Source organism: Acinonyx jubatus, chromosome E4 (assembly GCF_027475565.1).
Source record: "Acinonyx jubatus isolate Ajub_Pintada_27869175 chromosome E4, VMU_Ajub_asm_v1.0, whole genome shotgun sequence".
NCBI classification, from domain to species: domain Eukaryota; kingdom Metazoa; phylum Chordata; class Mammalia; order Carnivora; family Felidae; genus Acinonyx; species Acinonyx jubatus.
In genome coordinates this window covers 6,832,667-6,847,266 of record NC_069395.1, presented here as the reverse complement: position 1 = coordinate 6,847,266, position 14,600 = coordinate 6,832,667, and the positions used below count along the sequence as shown (strand labels likewise).

At 48.7% G+C, this 14,600-nt stretch overlaps 1 protein-coding gene across 11 annotated transcripts in view; it reads right to left on the bottom strand.

The window, feature by feature from the left end:
• HSD17B7 (hydroxysteroid 17-beta dehydrogenase 7) overlaps positions 1-14,600 on the bottom strand; it is a 71,841-nt gene extending 57,241 nt beyond the window's left edge. For 10 of the 11 annotated variants that reach the window (XR_008293373.1, XR_008293375.1, XR_008293376.1 and 7 more), the window contains exons 1-5: positions 14,456-14,600; positions 12,569-12,772; positions 8,522-8,614; positions 6,895-7,009; positions 3,200-3,394 (exon numbers count right to left, since the gene is read on the bottom strand). Coding sequence is in view for 4 of the 11 variants with exons in the window: in XM_027075052.2 (XP_026930853.1) it covers positions 3,200-3,394; positions 6,895-7,009; positions 8,522-8,614; positions 12,569-12,772; positions 14,456-14,490 (642 nt within the window). In the remaining 7 variants the exon portion in view is untranslated. Of the gene's footprint in view, positions 1-3,199; positions 3,395-6,894; positions 7,010-8,521; positions 8,615-12,568; positions 12,773-14,455 lie in introns of those variants that run through there. The other variant, XR_003425773.2, reaches the window with a different exon arrangement.

Here is a 14,600-nt window from a genome sequence, read left to right as displayed (position 1 = left end):
ATCGTAGTAAGTCCTGAAGATGAAGACATTTCCAGTACGGTGTCTGCCTTCAAGAAGTTTCTGATCTACACGTCACAGACAGCCAAACCTAAAAGCCTGGGTCTGCCCCCCGCAGGCACAGAAGAAGCACACCTCTAGCTCGAGGGGGGAGCTCGTGCCGTGAGAGGGGAATGGAGGGTTGCGTGTGGCGCCACAAAGACACCCCTCGCACAGCCAGCCCTCCATCAGCTCCCTAGCCCGGCACCTGTCATTTTAGAAAGATCTGCCCTAAGAAGAGAGCCCAGCTACCAGGAAGGGCCCTGTGCGGCCTTTACTAATCCCTGGAGCACTGGGATTCGTCTTGCTAGTTTATTCAGGTCAATTTTTACTACATTTTACCTCACGTAGCTGCTGACCATTTTAACTCCTACTTTTCTCGCTTGTAATTTTATGTTTTCTTTTAAAAGGAAATAGGACACATCAGTGTACCACCAGCTGGTCAGTGGACAGAAAGCGCCCTGGGTAACAGAAGCTAGAGTTTTGCTTTCTTTATTCAGAGCGGCAGAGGTCTGATGGCGCCTGACACAGACAATCCAATGCCCGGGGATCCTGTGGTCCACCAAAGGTCCCCTGAAAACAGTTAAGAGTCTGGACTCATCAGCGACCCTAAATTCTTCCCAGGAAAGTAACATAGCTTCCCCCCCCCCCGCAGATAGCTGAGGAGGATTTCTTATTCTGGCAACTAGCTAGGAAGTCAGGGCCTACTCAGTCCTAAGCGAAGAAACCTGTGAACTGAAACCCAAGGTCCCTGAGACACGTGATGTTCTAACGTTGAGCAACAAAAGAAACAAACAAGGAGGCAGCCTCGTCCAAGAACACGGTCCCCCCACACATCACAGGGAATCAGCTGTGAGGACCTGAGTGGTTCGCAGACTCGTGTGACGGGTCATTAATGAACGATTAAACTCTACCAGGTAGCCTGCACGAACCCGCCAGCATTTCCAGTGCTACAAGCCTTTAAAAGGATGGAGTTCTTCCGGGGCGCCTGGGTGGCTCCGTCGGTCAAGCGTCCGACTTCGGCTCAGGTCATGATCTCGCGGTCCGTGGGTTCGAGCCACGCATCGGGCTCTGTGCTGACAGCTCGGAGCATGGAGCCTGCTTCAGATTCTGGGTCTCCCCTCTCTCTGCCCCTCCCCCACTTATGCTCTGTCTCTCTCTGTCTCTCAAAAATAAATAAATGTATATATAAAAAAAAAGGAAAACCAATCATACAGACGTTAGAAGGCAGCAGCATTAGCCAAAACTCCCTTTCTTGTAAAAGATGAAATCCCAAAGCTTACTGGACAATTAAAACATACGCAAAATCCCAGAGCCTTTTACGAAAAGAGCAGCTAATCCACTCTGACCTTGTCCCCAAAAGGGGCTGCCAGAAACAAGCAGTTGTGACAACTTTTTAAACACCTCAAGGAACCTCAGAAGGGGGCCAACAACTAGACCAACACACGAACTCAAGAAATAAGAATAACAATAATAATCCTGATGATGATGGCCACACAAACACGTACCAGCACAGGTGCACACACATAGACCACACGCCTTCTGTACACCCGGGGCACCTCCACACGTGCACACACCACCTACACGATCACATTCACATCTGCACACACCTGCAAACCCGACAGGTGCGTGTGGGCAGGCACACCCTCGTGTGCACACACGTGCAGACGCGCGCACGCACAAGCGCATTCAGAGACCACAGCTGCGACTGCATCACATCCGGCCCCTCTTCAACCCTCCTAACGAATCTGTGAAGCAGGCACTGTTTTTCAGATGAGGAAACTGAGGCACGGGGAGATGAGATAATTTGTCCAAGGATTCCAATCCAGTTCTAGGGGAATGTTCTCAGCTTCGACTCTTCACTGAGAGGCACGGTTCTAGGACCCGGACCACAGAAGAGAGAGCTCCACCTGACAAGGTGTCCATTCCAGAATAAACCAGGTCTAGACTATCACAGAAGGCCCAGACTATGGGGGCGCCTGGGTGGCTCAGTCGGTTAACTGGCTGACTCTTGATTTCGGCTCAGGTCACGATCTCAGAGTTCACGAGTTCGAGCCCTGCATCAGGCTCTGCGCTGACGGTGCGGAGCCTGCTTCGGATCCTGTCTCCCTCTCTCTGCCTCTCTCCTGCGTGTGCTCTCTCTCAGAAATAAATAAATTAAAAAAAAAAAAAAGTCTTAGACTATTTCTGACGTATCATCAGAGAAGGTCCGGCAAGGGCAGACAGCTCCTTGGTTATCTTTTTCTCTCTCCTTTCTCTGCAACCCTAAGCCTGGCCCAGTGCCCTACACGCGGTAGGTCTTTTGTAAATATTAGTGGAATTAAATTTCCCCACAGTCCCACACTCAAACAGCAGAGTCAAAGCAAACAAAGGAAAATGCCATGGGAAAGACTGGAGATTTTCAGTTAAGATTTTAGACCCGAACAAGAGAGACATTCAGAGCAGCAGTGAGTTCCAGACCACAGAGGCCACAAGGAGCCAGCGAGACTGACAAGGGTTGCCTTCTGCAAAGACACACCCCCTAAACCCAGCGTCCTCATAAAGACAGAGCTCTGGAGCGTCACCCAAGCCCACTGTGCAGAAGGCTTTGTCACCCCTGGCTGTCCTGTAGCACCTGATATGGCAGACACTGGGACACAGCATGGTTTAGTGGGAAAATTCCACCCTACAGTCACACGGCCCTGGGCTCAACTCTGAGCTCTACCATTAGTAACGAGTTGTGCGTGACGGCTGGGGGCAATCACCTAACCCTCATCTGAAGATGGGGATACTCAGACCTACTGTCCGCACTGTCCCTGGGACAGGAAAGGCATTGAATGACACACACAGGTAAAGATACACCACCTGAAACGCAGCAGGTGCTTCATAGTAGGTACTCGCATCATTCGTGGGTCCCGCTCTGCTGCGGAAGCCAGAGCTGCTGAGGAGCTACGGGACGGCGAATGAATGCCCGTGTACCCAAGGCCAGGAGCTAATTATCTCTGCCCTAAAACTTTGACACGCACCACCTGTCACTCCTATTCATGTCTTCTCTTGTCTTCACGGCAATCCTGCTCAAGAAACAGTACCGCATCTTCTAACAGAAAGCCAAGGTGACCAGAAAATCAACTGTAGTTCAGAAATCGCCACCCTGCCATTTCTGCGTCACGGAGACAGGACTCACCCGCGAGTTGAAGTTCCTGTTCACAGCCACGCTGAGCAGGTCAACCGCGTACTTGGAGGAGCTGTAGGGCTCCTGGCCTCTGCTGTGTTGGATGTCCTCGAGGCAGAAATTCGATTTCCTCGCATTGCGAGACGATGTCCAGATAAGCTGGGAAGGACTGTCACTGTGACAGAGGAGAGGTGCCAGTTCCTGAATCTGAAGGAGATTTAAAAAAGAACAAAAAAGGAACAAAAAATGGATCAAAATCTACCGGAGGCATACAGGGTAACAACCGGGAAACTACTATAAATGTATGCTGCGACTGAACAGGTAGGTCGTTGCCGGGGCGGCTCTTACAGACACGCGAGAGAGGAGGCCAGAATGATCCATGTGGAAATGAGTTCGAGACATCAGATGAACTGATGTTTAGCTTCATAAAGACACAGATGGTTACATATAAAAATATTTATAACATATACTATAACATCACTATAATATATACTAACATATACATGGGTTACTATGCACGGATTCTCTCCCTGCTCCATCAGCCTAGAAGCTACTGATGCATCAATAGCAACGAGCCCTCGAATCTTGGTTTCTAATACCAGTGTCCAGCAAGAGGAACCAGATCTCCTTAGAGAAAAGGCGGATTCTAGGTCTGGGGCAGAAAATGTACCCGATGAGCCCACAGCATCGTGTAGTGCCAGAACGGGCATGCTCAAAACATAAACGGGAAACCATGACAATGAGGCTACGTCAAAGACATGCAGGATCCAACAGAGAGCACCCCCAATGGCCCAAAGGGACACAACTTGAGCAAATCATTTTTTTTGCACAAAATACGGTATTTACAACTCAAAGTAGGAAATGAGTATCCGCAAGCCCACGTGAATATAATGAATGATTTTTTTTAGCTTTTTTGAGATCAAATCGACCAAGAAATGATTGAATAAAGAATTAAATGGGGCGGGGGGCACCCGGATGGCTCAGTTGGTGAAGCATCCAACTTCAGCTCAGGTCATGATCTCATGATTCATGAGTTCAAGCCTCGCATCAGGCTCTGTGCTGACAGCTCAGAGCCTGAAGCCTGCTTCAAATTCTGTGTCTCCCTCTCTCTCTCTCTGCCCCGACCCTACTCACTCTCTCTCAAAACTAAATAAATGTTTAAAAAAAAAAATTAAAAAAAAAAAAGAATTAAACGGGGAACAGACAAATCTTTCTTGCAGAAAGCTTCCAGATAATTTAGGTAGCTAATCGACCCTTCAGGGGGTCAAACACAACCTCTTAAGTGTGAGCTACACACACTAACTCTCTTCCAAAGAGTACAATATGGAAAAGGAGAGAAAAACCAGAGAGGAACTTGACAATGAGAAACCTGACCGACACTACCTTGAGCCAGGGGATTGAAGAGAACATCAATGCTGATAAGCCACGTTGACAGTTCACACCCTTGATATTATGTGACGAGAATGGTACTTAACCTCTGTGGTCCTCCTCCCACACATGACTCAAGTCTAACCACGAGAAAAACTTCAGACAAATCCCAACTGAGGGCTGCCTACAAAATACCTCAGCAGTGATCCTCAAAACTGTCAAGGTCACCAAAACCAAGGGCAGTCTGAACAACTGTCACAACCAAGGGGAACCTAAGGGGACAGCTACTAAATGTACTGTGGTATCCAAGATGGGATCTTAGAAAATTGAAGAAATCTGAATGAAGTTTGGACTCCCGCTAATAACAAGGTTGGTTCTCAGATTGCAACAAATGTACTACATCAAGGAAAGGTGTTAAATGAGACAGAAAACTGGGGGTCCAGGAACTCTCTGTACTATATTTGCAGTAATTCTGTAAATCAAACTATTGGAAAACAAACAAAAAACTTACTAAAGAAAAACCTAGGAAAGTTTCCAGATGCACTCCATCCACATTTGTGATGAATAAATCAAATGCAAGCAAGAAAACTCAAAAACACGAGATTAAATCAAGTTAACTGGTACCACTCTGTGCTTGGAACTTCACGGAAATTGCCTCTATGTAACGATCCTAAAAGTTTGGTCATGTTGCATATGGATCAAACTTGGGATGGATCCATTTATAAAAGGCACTGACACCTGGAACCTAGAATGCAAGTTTGTGTTCCATAGAAAGTGGTAAGATTCTTAAACCTATTTGAAGAGAGTGGGAAGCATTCTAAGCCTCCTGATTATTTTATTAGACAAATCAATTCCCAAACTCCAGCTGCCTTGCCCACCTGTCAAAGGATCCACAGGCTGGGTTGTGTCACCAGGACACCTATGCTAACTCTGCCCACGGCCACCACTCTCCTCACCCAGATGACCCCAATGCTTGATCTTCGGAACAACCTAATTTTTAAACACTAGATTCATCAAAAAACTCACAGAGTCGTAATAGCAATAATTATCTTCTATCATTATCGATTAATTTAATAATTCAAGAAGAGGGCAAAGAACGAGTATTATAAAAAGATACAGGAAATACTAGATAACTGATCTGTGCAAAGGTATAAAAACAAAGACCAGACAAGAATTCAATCCCGTTCTGACTTTACGTTCTAACGAACTTTTGCCATTGAAAAAGTAACACCACATCGCATTAAATAAACAGCACTAAAGGTTATAGACTGAAACATGAAAGTCCCCCTCCTTGCTGATACCCTGGTACCCGAGTTCATCAAGGTGACCAGTGCTCCCAGCTTCCTCTGTATCATTCTGGAAATATTATACACATTTATCTACACTCTGTGAGGATACATCTTCTCCTGTGTGTTTACATACACGAGACCACACTATACGCATTATGCCTCGCTAGCCCTTCTTTACGATAAAATGCTAGAAGCTGTCCCACAGAAGTGCAAAATATTTATCACATGTCTTTGAACGGGTCCATACTGTTCCAGAGTTTGGCTACACCTTCATTTATTGCAAATACAGGCTGGTGCTGAAAGAGGTCCAATTTTAAGGGAAATTAGGCTTCAGGTGGAGACAGGTGGCGGCGAATAAAAAGGTGTCAGAAATGCAGGTTCTGCGCTGGCCAACCAGCATCAGAAGGAGTCCCTCCAACACCAAGGAATTACAGGCAACCAGCAACGTGGTCTGGCATTACTTCATGCAGACAGTAAAGCTGTCCCATGGGGTCGAGCCTGAGGCAAGAGCCCTGAACAAGCCAGGCAAACTGCACATCTCCTGCTTAGCTCCACGCGCGTGCCTGGAACTGTAATGCAGTATAGACACCCAAGAATCCGCAATCACACCCAAGAAACCCAATCAATAAAAGATCGGGTATGAATTCCCATTTAACAACGGCTTGCCCACCACCCCATCCTATCTGATGCCAAGCCCAGTGTCAAAGAACATTCAGAACAGGACTGGTATGCTTTCTCACAGTTCTGCGCACACGTGCACGCACGCACGCACGCGCGCGCACACACACACACACACACACGCCGTGTGCCTCTTCCACACTTCTCCCTCCACTCTCTAGAGCCAATGTCAAAAGAAAAAATTAATGTATCGATACACTGCTTTAGGGAAGCAATGTTTTCAGAGAGTACAGCGATCATCCTGTTTAAGTACTCAACGACTTAATGCTGGCCAGGAATTTGTGAGCTGAACAAAGAGCCCTGGGCTGCAGCCATGTGAGCCTTCAAGGTTGCAACACTAATGGGAGCCAAATGAGCCTCAAGTCTTTTTACCAGGATGAAGTGGCCAAAGACGTTGGTCTCAAACACCTCCTGGAGCCCGTCGGCAGTGATTTGATCTTCCTGGGTCAGCAATCCTTCAGCTGTGGAGAACATATGAATCACTTTTCTGAAACAGGAGAAGAAAATTGTATGACTTTTAAAAGCTTCTTTAACTGAAGATCCTGAAAACCGCTCCCTGCTGCCCCTCCCCTGCCCCAAAACTACATTTTCCTTGATCCTATAACATCAGGAATAAAAACACGTGGGGTGCTCGGGTGGCTCCGCTGGTTAAGCAGCCGACTCGATCTCGGCCCCAGTCATGATCTCACGGTTTGTGAGTTTGAGCCCCGGGTCGGGCTCTGTGCTGACAGCATGCAGGGCCTGCTTGGGATGCTCTCTCTCCTTCTCTCTCTGCCCCTCCCCCACTCTGTCTCTCACAAAATAAGTAAACATTTTTTTAAGGCTTTTTTTTTAACGTTTTATTTATTTTTGAGAGCAAGAGAGACAGAGCACAAGCTGGGGAGGGGCAGAGAGAGAGGGATACACAGAATCCGAACAGGCTCCAGGCTCTGAGCTGTCAGCACAGAGCCCGACGCGGGGCTTGATCTCACGAACCGTGAGATGGTGACCTGAGCCAAAGTCGGATGTTTAACCGACTGAGCCACCCAGGCGCCCTAAAGGTTTTTTTAAAAAGAATAAAAATGTCGATTTCTCAGACTGTGTCACTGTGAGTACATAATAAGATGCAAAAATGCTTCCTTTCTCCCAATTCAGAGACATATTTACATACCTCTAACTCCTACCACCAACAGGAACCTGACACAAAAAACCTGCTGCTAAAAGTCTCTTCACCTTTTCCCGCATTGGGGTGCAGGTGAACCTCTGTGGGGAAATAACAGCCATGCCAAGGGGAAAATGTCTCACCCCAGCACAAACTGATGTTTAAGTGCGAAAGTTACACAGGTTACTTTTCTACGGGGAATTCCTGAAGCACCCAACATATTAACACGGTGATTTGCCACGAGATCAACTTATTAGGTCAAGACCAGCGTGTGTGTGTGTGATGGAAGAGAAGTAAAATAAAAGTAGCAACGTAGTAAGGAGCATGCAAAAAGAGTATGAATATCTATTTATAAGTACACGAGGTCACAAAATAAGGTATATTTCTTACTACAGGTCACGGTCAAACACTTCTGGAGCCACTGTGCTACTCCGTATGGAGAATCTCCCAGGGACACCTTTAGCTGGGCGCGCTCCCCAGCTCACCAGGCAAAGCACCTGCCACAGAGCTGGGAGATACTTCCAAAGCAGGTCTCATGGATACTGGAGTCTCGCGGACAATGCTGCCTGATTCTGAAATGTTCTTGCTGCTAATCACACTCAGGCAGACTAGAAATGCACCTTCTGAAACATCCAGCCGTTTGGAATGTCCTGGAGACCTAGAACACCCTGAGATCCAGGACTTCCAGCCTCTCCCACAAAAGACGGATGCTTTTCTTTCATGATGCGGCTGCAACACTTCCTGTCTCGACTCTTGTCCACCGCCCCTCAGCCCCCTAACTTAACCTGCTGAGGGCAAAACGAGGCAAAAAAAGGAACGGGTTCCTTCCACTCGGTTCATCCAGAAATTGAACATTACCTTGAAAAGAGGCCAGAGAAAAGCGCTTTGATATTCAGCTGTGGGTTGGGCATGATCCCAGCGTTCAGATAGACATAGTCTAATCTCTGAAACCTGCAAGGAAAACACCACGATAAGACGGTTCATTATCCCGAGAGCAACTGGAATAAAGAAAGCCTATGAGGGACAGAAAACACTTTCTGAACCAAAAAAAGCGGCCACAGCCAGGTGAAGGGAATGTACAACACATCACACATTACACCCACTTCTTTCTCAACGGTTTCTCTTTAGCCACAAGAAATATCTGAGTATTCTTTTTTTTTTTTTTTTTTGACGGTGGCTGCAAACAGAATTTGGGGAGCTAGGCTGGGTTTTGAAGTTACATCTCAGATCAACACTCCTTCCACCTCTGTCCTCCCAATTAGGATCTGCACACGGCCACCCTCGGTCTACTAAACCAACTCTCCTTCTGGTCTTAGAAACATTTTGCCTTTTTTTTTTTTTTTTTAAAGAGTCACGGGGGCGCCTGGGTGGCTCAGTCGGTTAAGCGGCTGACTTCAGCTCAGGTCATGATCTCACGGTCCATGAGTTCGAGCCCCGCGTTGGGCTCTGTGCTGACAGCTCGGAGCCTGGAGCCTGCTTCGGATTCTGTGTCTCTCTCTGCCCCTCCCCCGTTCATGCTCTGTCTCTCTCTGTCTCAAAAATAAATAAACATTAAAAAAAAAATTAAAAAAAAAAGAGTCACATCTTCCCTGTTGATAGGTAAAATTTATATCATATTGATAATCGCCCAATCTGATCCATTAATGCTGGAACCTGAATGCCAAGATATCTACTAAAGCAAAAGATGCATGTGGAAACCTGTCACTGTTCGTGGCCGGCTCCTCTGTATCACAAGATGAGGGGGGCTCATAAGAATACAAGGAGATTACGGAAGCTGAATGGGGGGAAGGCACATGTCATGGAACCCATCATGGAGAGAACAGTGAAATGTGGACTAGAGGGAGCACTTTCATATTGAAACCCCATGTAAGACTTAATGTAGTGCACTCCTCGAGCTAGGGGCAAGCCTGCCCTCGTGACACTCACAGACATCATGAATATTCAGAATATCCCCTAGACTTCTGCGCATTACACGGTCTCCGTGCCCTCTTGTGTGCAGCCCAAGACAACACGGGCCGTAGCTACTAAAGCTGGGACCTTAAAATACATCCACGCTCACCAATTCAGATCCCACACAAACATTTCTTGATCAGTCTACAAGTAATGAACAGCCAAATGACTCTAATTACTAAATTTACTGTTTAAAATACTGACGTGGAAGGGGTGCCTGGGTGGCTCAGTCGGTTGAGCATCCGACTTTGGCTCAGGTCAGGACCTCACGGTTCGTGAGTTCGAGCCCCGCGTCGGGCTCTGTGCGGACAGTCCGGAGCCTGCTTCGGGTTCTGTGTCTCCCTCTCTCTCTCTGGCCCTCCCTTGTTCACCCTCTGTCTGTCTCTCTCTCTCTCAAAAATAAAAAAGTTATAAAAGTTTTTAAACATGCTGACGTGGATACTACTGGACCATCCACATAAGCACCAGTCATGTGGGCCCATCTATTGTTGGATGTTCCGTTACCTAATTTGCAAACTTCCATCTAAGAACATGAACACATCTTGCTAGGAATGGAAAGGAAATGTTTAGCAAAGGGTGGAAATTGCACCAGAATGCCAGATTCAGGTCTGGCTTCAGTAAAATGGCATACTTACCACTCTCAAAGATTAAGTGACGGAACATTAAGTGCTCTAGTCTGGATAAAATGGAACTACAATTTCTTACTGGTTTTCCTCTGCACGTAGCTTACAGAAGAGAGTCTCGCGGCCAGAAAACCCAGGTGTCAGGAATGGTGCTGAATTAGCCAACGGAAGGGACCTTCCCAAGCTCTCTTTGGCTTGAATTTACCTCGGGTCTACCATCATGGACAACCATTTGAGGCCATTAAGTGCAGGGCATCCTTTTTTTTTAAGATTATTTATTTATTTTGAGAGACAGACAGACAGATATGAGCAGGGTCGGGGCAGAGATAGGATCCCAAGTGGGCTCCACCCTGTCAGCGCAGAGCCCAGTGTGGGGCTCGAACTCATGAACCGTGAGATCATGACCTGAGCTGAAGTCGGACACTCAACCGACTGAGCCACCCGGGCGCCCCAGGAGATTCTTGACATAGTAGTGGATATGTCTGGACACGAGCACACATCCCCAAATTTGTGACTCTTACTACAACTATCATTTCCTAACTTTGGGAGACACCACCCAGCTCAGCAAGAGCTGTTCTGCTGATGAAATAAATACATCAAAGCTGCACAAAATGCTGACGGCAGACACGTATTACCTTCGTGCTCCCTTCCACCTTACTGCCCTGTGGCCTCAAATCCCTGCGAAACCACTACAACTCACACTAAATGCTAAGTCACTAAGCTTGTGATAACTAAACATCTTGAAACTTTGAAGGCAACTGAGAAAAGTCAATACTATGAACGTTACAACTTAAAATCTCGAAAGTCAACTGTACTAGCACGGGCTACTCTTAACTGAGGACAAAGGCTCTTCTCTGCTAAGTGAGGAAACACCACGAAATCTCTACAAAACAGAAAAGACACGCTGGCTGAGAAGGTTTGGGGAAAACGATGCCTGAAACCTGATTTGAGCTTGAAACGTCTGTCCTGACGCTAGGGTTTTTAAATACCTTTATTGTGCGGTTTCACAGACTTGGAAAGTCAAAGTTATGGAAGAGCAGGGGATAGGAAATGTAGATATTCTTAGTTTTTTAGAAGGATGATGTGGCAGGAAATTCCAGGAGCTCAGGACTAGTGAGAAGTGAGATTTCCCAACAGGGTGAGGCTGCACCCAGAAGAGCTGGGTGAAGAAGGCCGGCTTCCACCTTCACCCTGTCCCTTGTGTCTTTGGAACAGGGACAGGCAAATGGCCAGCAATTCCCACACGCAAAACACAAAGTTGCATTCTTCAGTAGATGCCTTTACCAAGAAGGCCTTCCTCGTTTTTACTGGACATCATTTTACTGTCCACGGAAACAAAGTGGCTTAAGGACCTCGAGGACAGGGGCGCCTGGGTGCCTCAGCCCACTGAGCGTCTGGCTTTGGCTCAGGTCATGATCTCACAGTTCGTGGGTTTGAGCCCTGCGTCGGGCTCTGTGCTGACAGATCAGAGCCTGGATTCTGTGTGCCCCTCCCCTGCTACTGCTCTGTCTCTCTTTGTCCCTCGAAAATGAATAAATGTTTAAAAAAAAACTTAAAAAAAAAAAGGACCTCAAGGACAAAAATGTTTGAAAATTAAGTATTCCACATATCTCCGGGGCTCAGTACGGACCAGTGCAGGGCTCCTGACCTTTTTGGATCATAAATTCTTCCTAGAATTTAAAATTTACAAAAAAAACAAACAACAAAACAAAAGCATGCCTTCTTTCCCCAGAAAACAAATGCACTGTGCACCTGTATGCGATTTTGTGCACACTTTCTAGGGAGTTATACGTCCAAGGACCCTATTCCTTCATACACGAAATATTTCTCAGATACCTGTTATACGCCAATTACTGTGTCGATGTGAACAAATCTTTATGGACCTGTGGGGGAAAAAATCTCCGAAGAAATAGGATGTAGACGTGGGCTCTAAGGCCAACCCAACCGACAGGAAGTCCAACCACCTTCTCAGCCACATTCCTCTTATCTCTGCGTCTCAGGCTCTTCACCTGGTAAATGTCAACACCTGTCCAACCTACTTCATGCAGGTGTGACACAGAGGAGAGATACAAAAACTGCATTCAGAAAGGAATCACCTTGCTGCCCATGCAACTGACCACACATCAAGGCGTCCTCATAAATTCATCCCCGTGAGATAATCACAATTGCGATTGAGAACGAAGGTGCGATGAGTCGCTCCATACGGATCGCCCCAGCACGACTACGGCTTGCGCCGCGCCTTTTTCTTTGTAGGTTTCCCTACCCTTTCATATTCTGTTCGCCGCTGTGTGACGCAATCAGGTGAGAGAAAACCCATCAGCAAGAGGCGTACCTTTGCTTGAGCTCCCCGGAAGCCCGGAACACCGACTGCAGGTCGCTGACATCCACCTGCACGATGCTGACCTCGGCGAGGGGGTGAGAGGCCAGCAGAGCCTCGCGGACCGCTTCCGCTTTGCTCCTGTTCCTGCAGGCCAGACACAGGTGCAGCTCGTGGTCCTCCTCCAGCAGCCGCTTGCAGAGGGCGAGGCCAACGCCGCTGGGGGTCAGTTCGGACACGGAACATGTGTTAATTCAGGCGGTGCCACAGAGGCCTTTCCCCCCGGTTCAGAGAGCCGACCTTGTCAACGTGAGCTCCGATGAGGGGCCCGGGCGGGGAGAAAAGACTCAAAAACTATGAAAAGAAAGGAACCCCCTACCCCAACTGAACAGTCAGTCCCTCTCTCAGGATGCTGTCCCGTTTGCTTCTCTCATTCTGCAAACGCTGTCACCCACAAATAACTGCACTGCAAATGAGAGCTGTCTTTCAATGCAGCGATTAACCTGCGGGCAGGGTTCCTTCTGTACTTGTTACGACACTCATGAACATGATTCAGAGCATGGCCAGCAAGAGCTGAAAAGAGCATCATATGAGCTGTTTCCCGTGTGCATGTTTGACTTTGCTGTCTAGGTCACTCAAGGGCAAGGGCTCCACGCCCCGTTGGTATGGTGGCCACTATCAGGGGCAAGAGCAGCTCCCGATAAGGACTTTCACTACCGCGGCAGGAGGCAGGTTCCTCTCAACTACTACGAGTTCGAATAACCACTAGGAGAGAAAAAACTCAACGTGATTAAGTAGAAGGTAGGAAGAGGAAATACAAGATGGGCACCAGGAAAGAGGGCGAGTCAAGGACAGATAAACTCCTTAGAAAAGGCATTTGAAACTGCACAGTAGGTGGGAAGAGTACTCAGACCAGCCTGGCTGGGGGCGGCCGGAGCCTGGGCTTTGCCAACAGAGCATCAGGTGTATTTACACTTGTTCCTCCTCACTTGAGAATAGCAGGTCTTTACGATAATTATCCAATTGCATCCATCACAACGTATGCAAAAGAAGCAAACATACAAAATCAACTCTGGGTCACTTCAAGGACAGCTTGGGAAGCCCCGAATCCGTTGTTAGGGCACTGAGGAGAGGACACGCTAAACCAGGCCACTCACAGACACCTGCCACGCTGGCTTAGCTAATAGGGATGCGGCTAGGTAGCCCCGAGTGGACGGATTTTAGATGACATTGGACATATCCCCCGCCTTCATCCCTCCCCACTGCAACGGGCAGGAGAGTGGCTGGGGGGGTGTCGCCTCCACACATTCTTCACATTAGTGCAAAGAGAAAGCAGAGGGGGCGGAGTCCACGCGGGCAACCCTGGAATAACTAGAAACGGGCGGTGACGGTGCTGTGAGCGCCTCCCGGGAATTTGCAGAAGACGGTTAGCTTTGTAACAGTGTGTGCAGGCGTCCAGCTCCGTGCTGGATGGAATGACACACCCCACCCCCACCCCGTCCTCCTGCTCACGGGTGTCGACACATATCCGGGGTGCAGCGTCCTGCACAGACAGGACACCGGGACTACAAGACGGACCAGGTGCAGGAGGCGGGGGTCGGCGTGGAGAGCGCCCCTGTCCCGGACACCAACAGGACCCCCGCGACACCCCCAGGCTGCTTTTCCGCCGTCACGTTCAATTCCGGCACCGGCTACCGAGCCCCCTGCGCGGCCGGACGCCGGGACGTCGCGCGCCGGGGACCCGGGAACAGCGAGGCAGGTGCTCGCGCGAGGTCCCACCGCGCAAGGCCGGGGACGCGCGCTCCCGGGGGCGGTCGCCAGCGGTTGCCCGCCCCGTACTTCCTGCTCCCTGAGACCCCTGACCCGCCGCTGCCGCCGCCGCGACCGCCGAGGACGCCTCACCTGCTCGCCCCGGTGACCAACACCGCTTTCCGCATGGTCTCCCACCCCGCCGCCCTGCCGCGGAGCCGGCACCCGCCACTGCCTCGCGAGCGGTGGAAACCAGAAGCCCTCCTCGGCCACGCCCACGCCGCTGCTGTCCAATCAG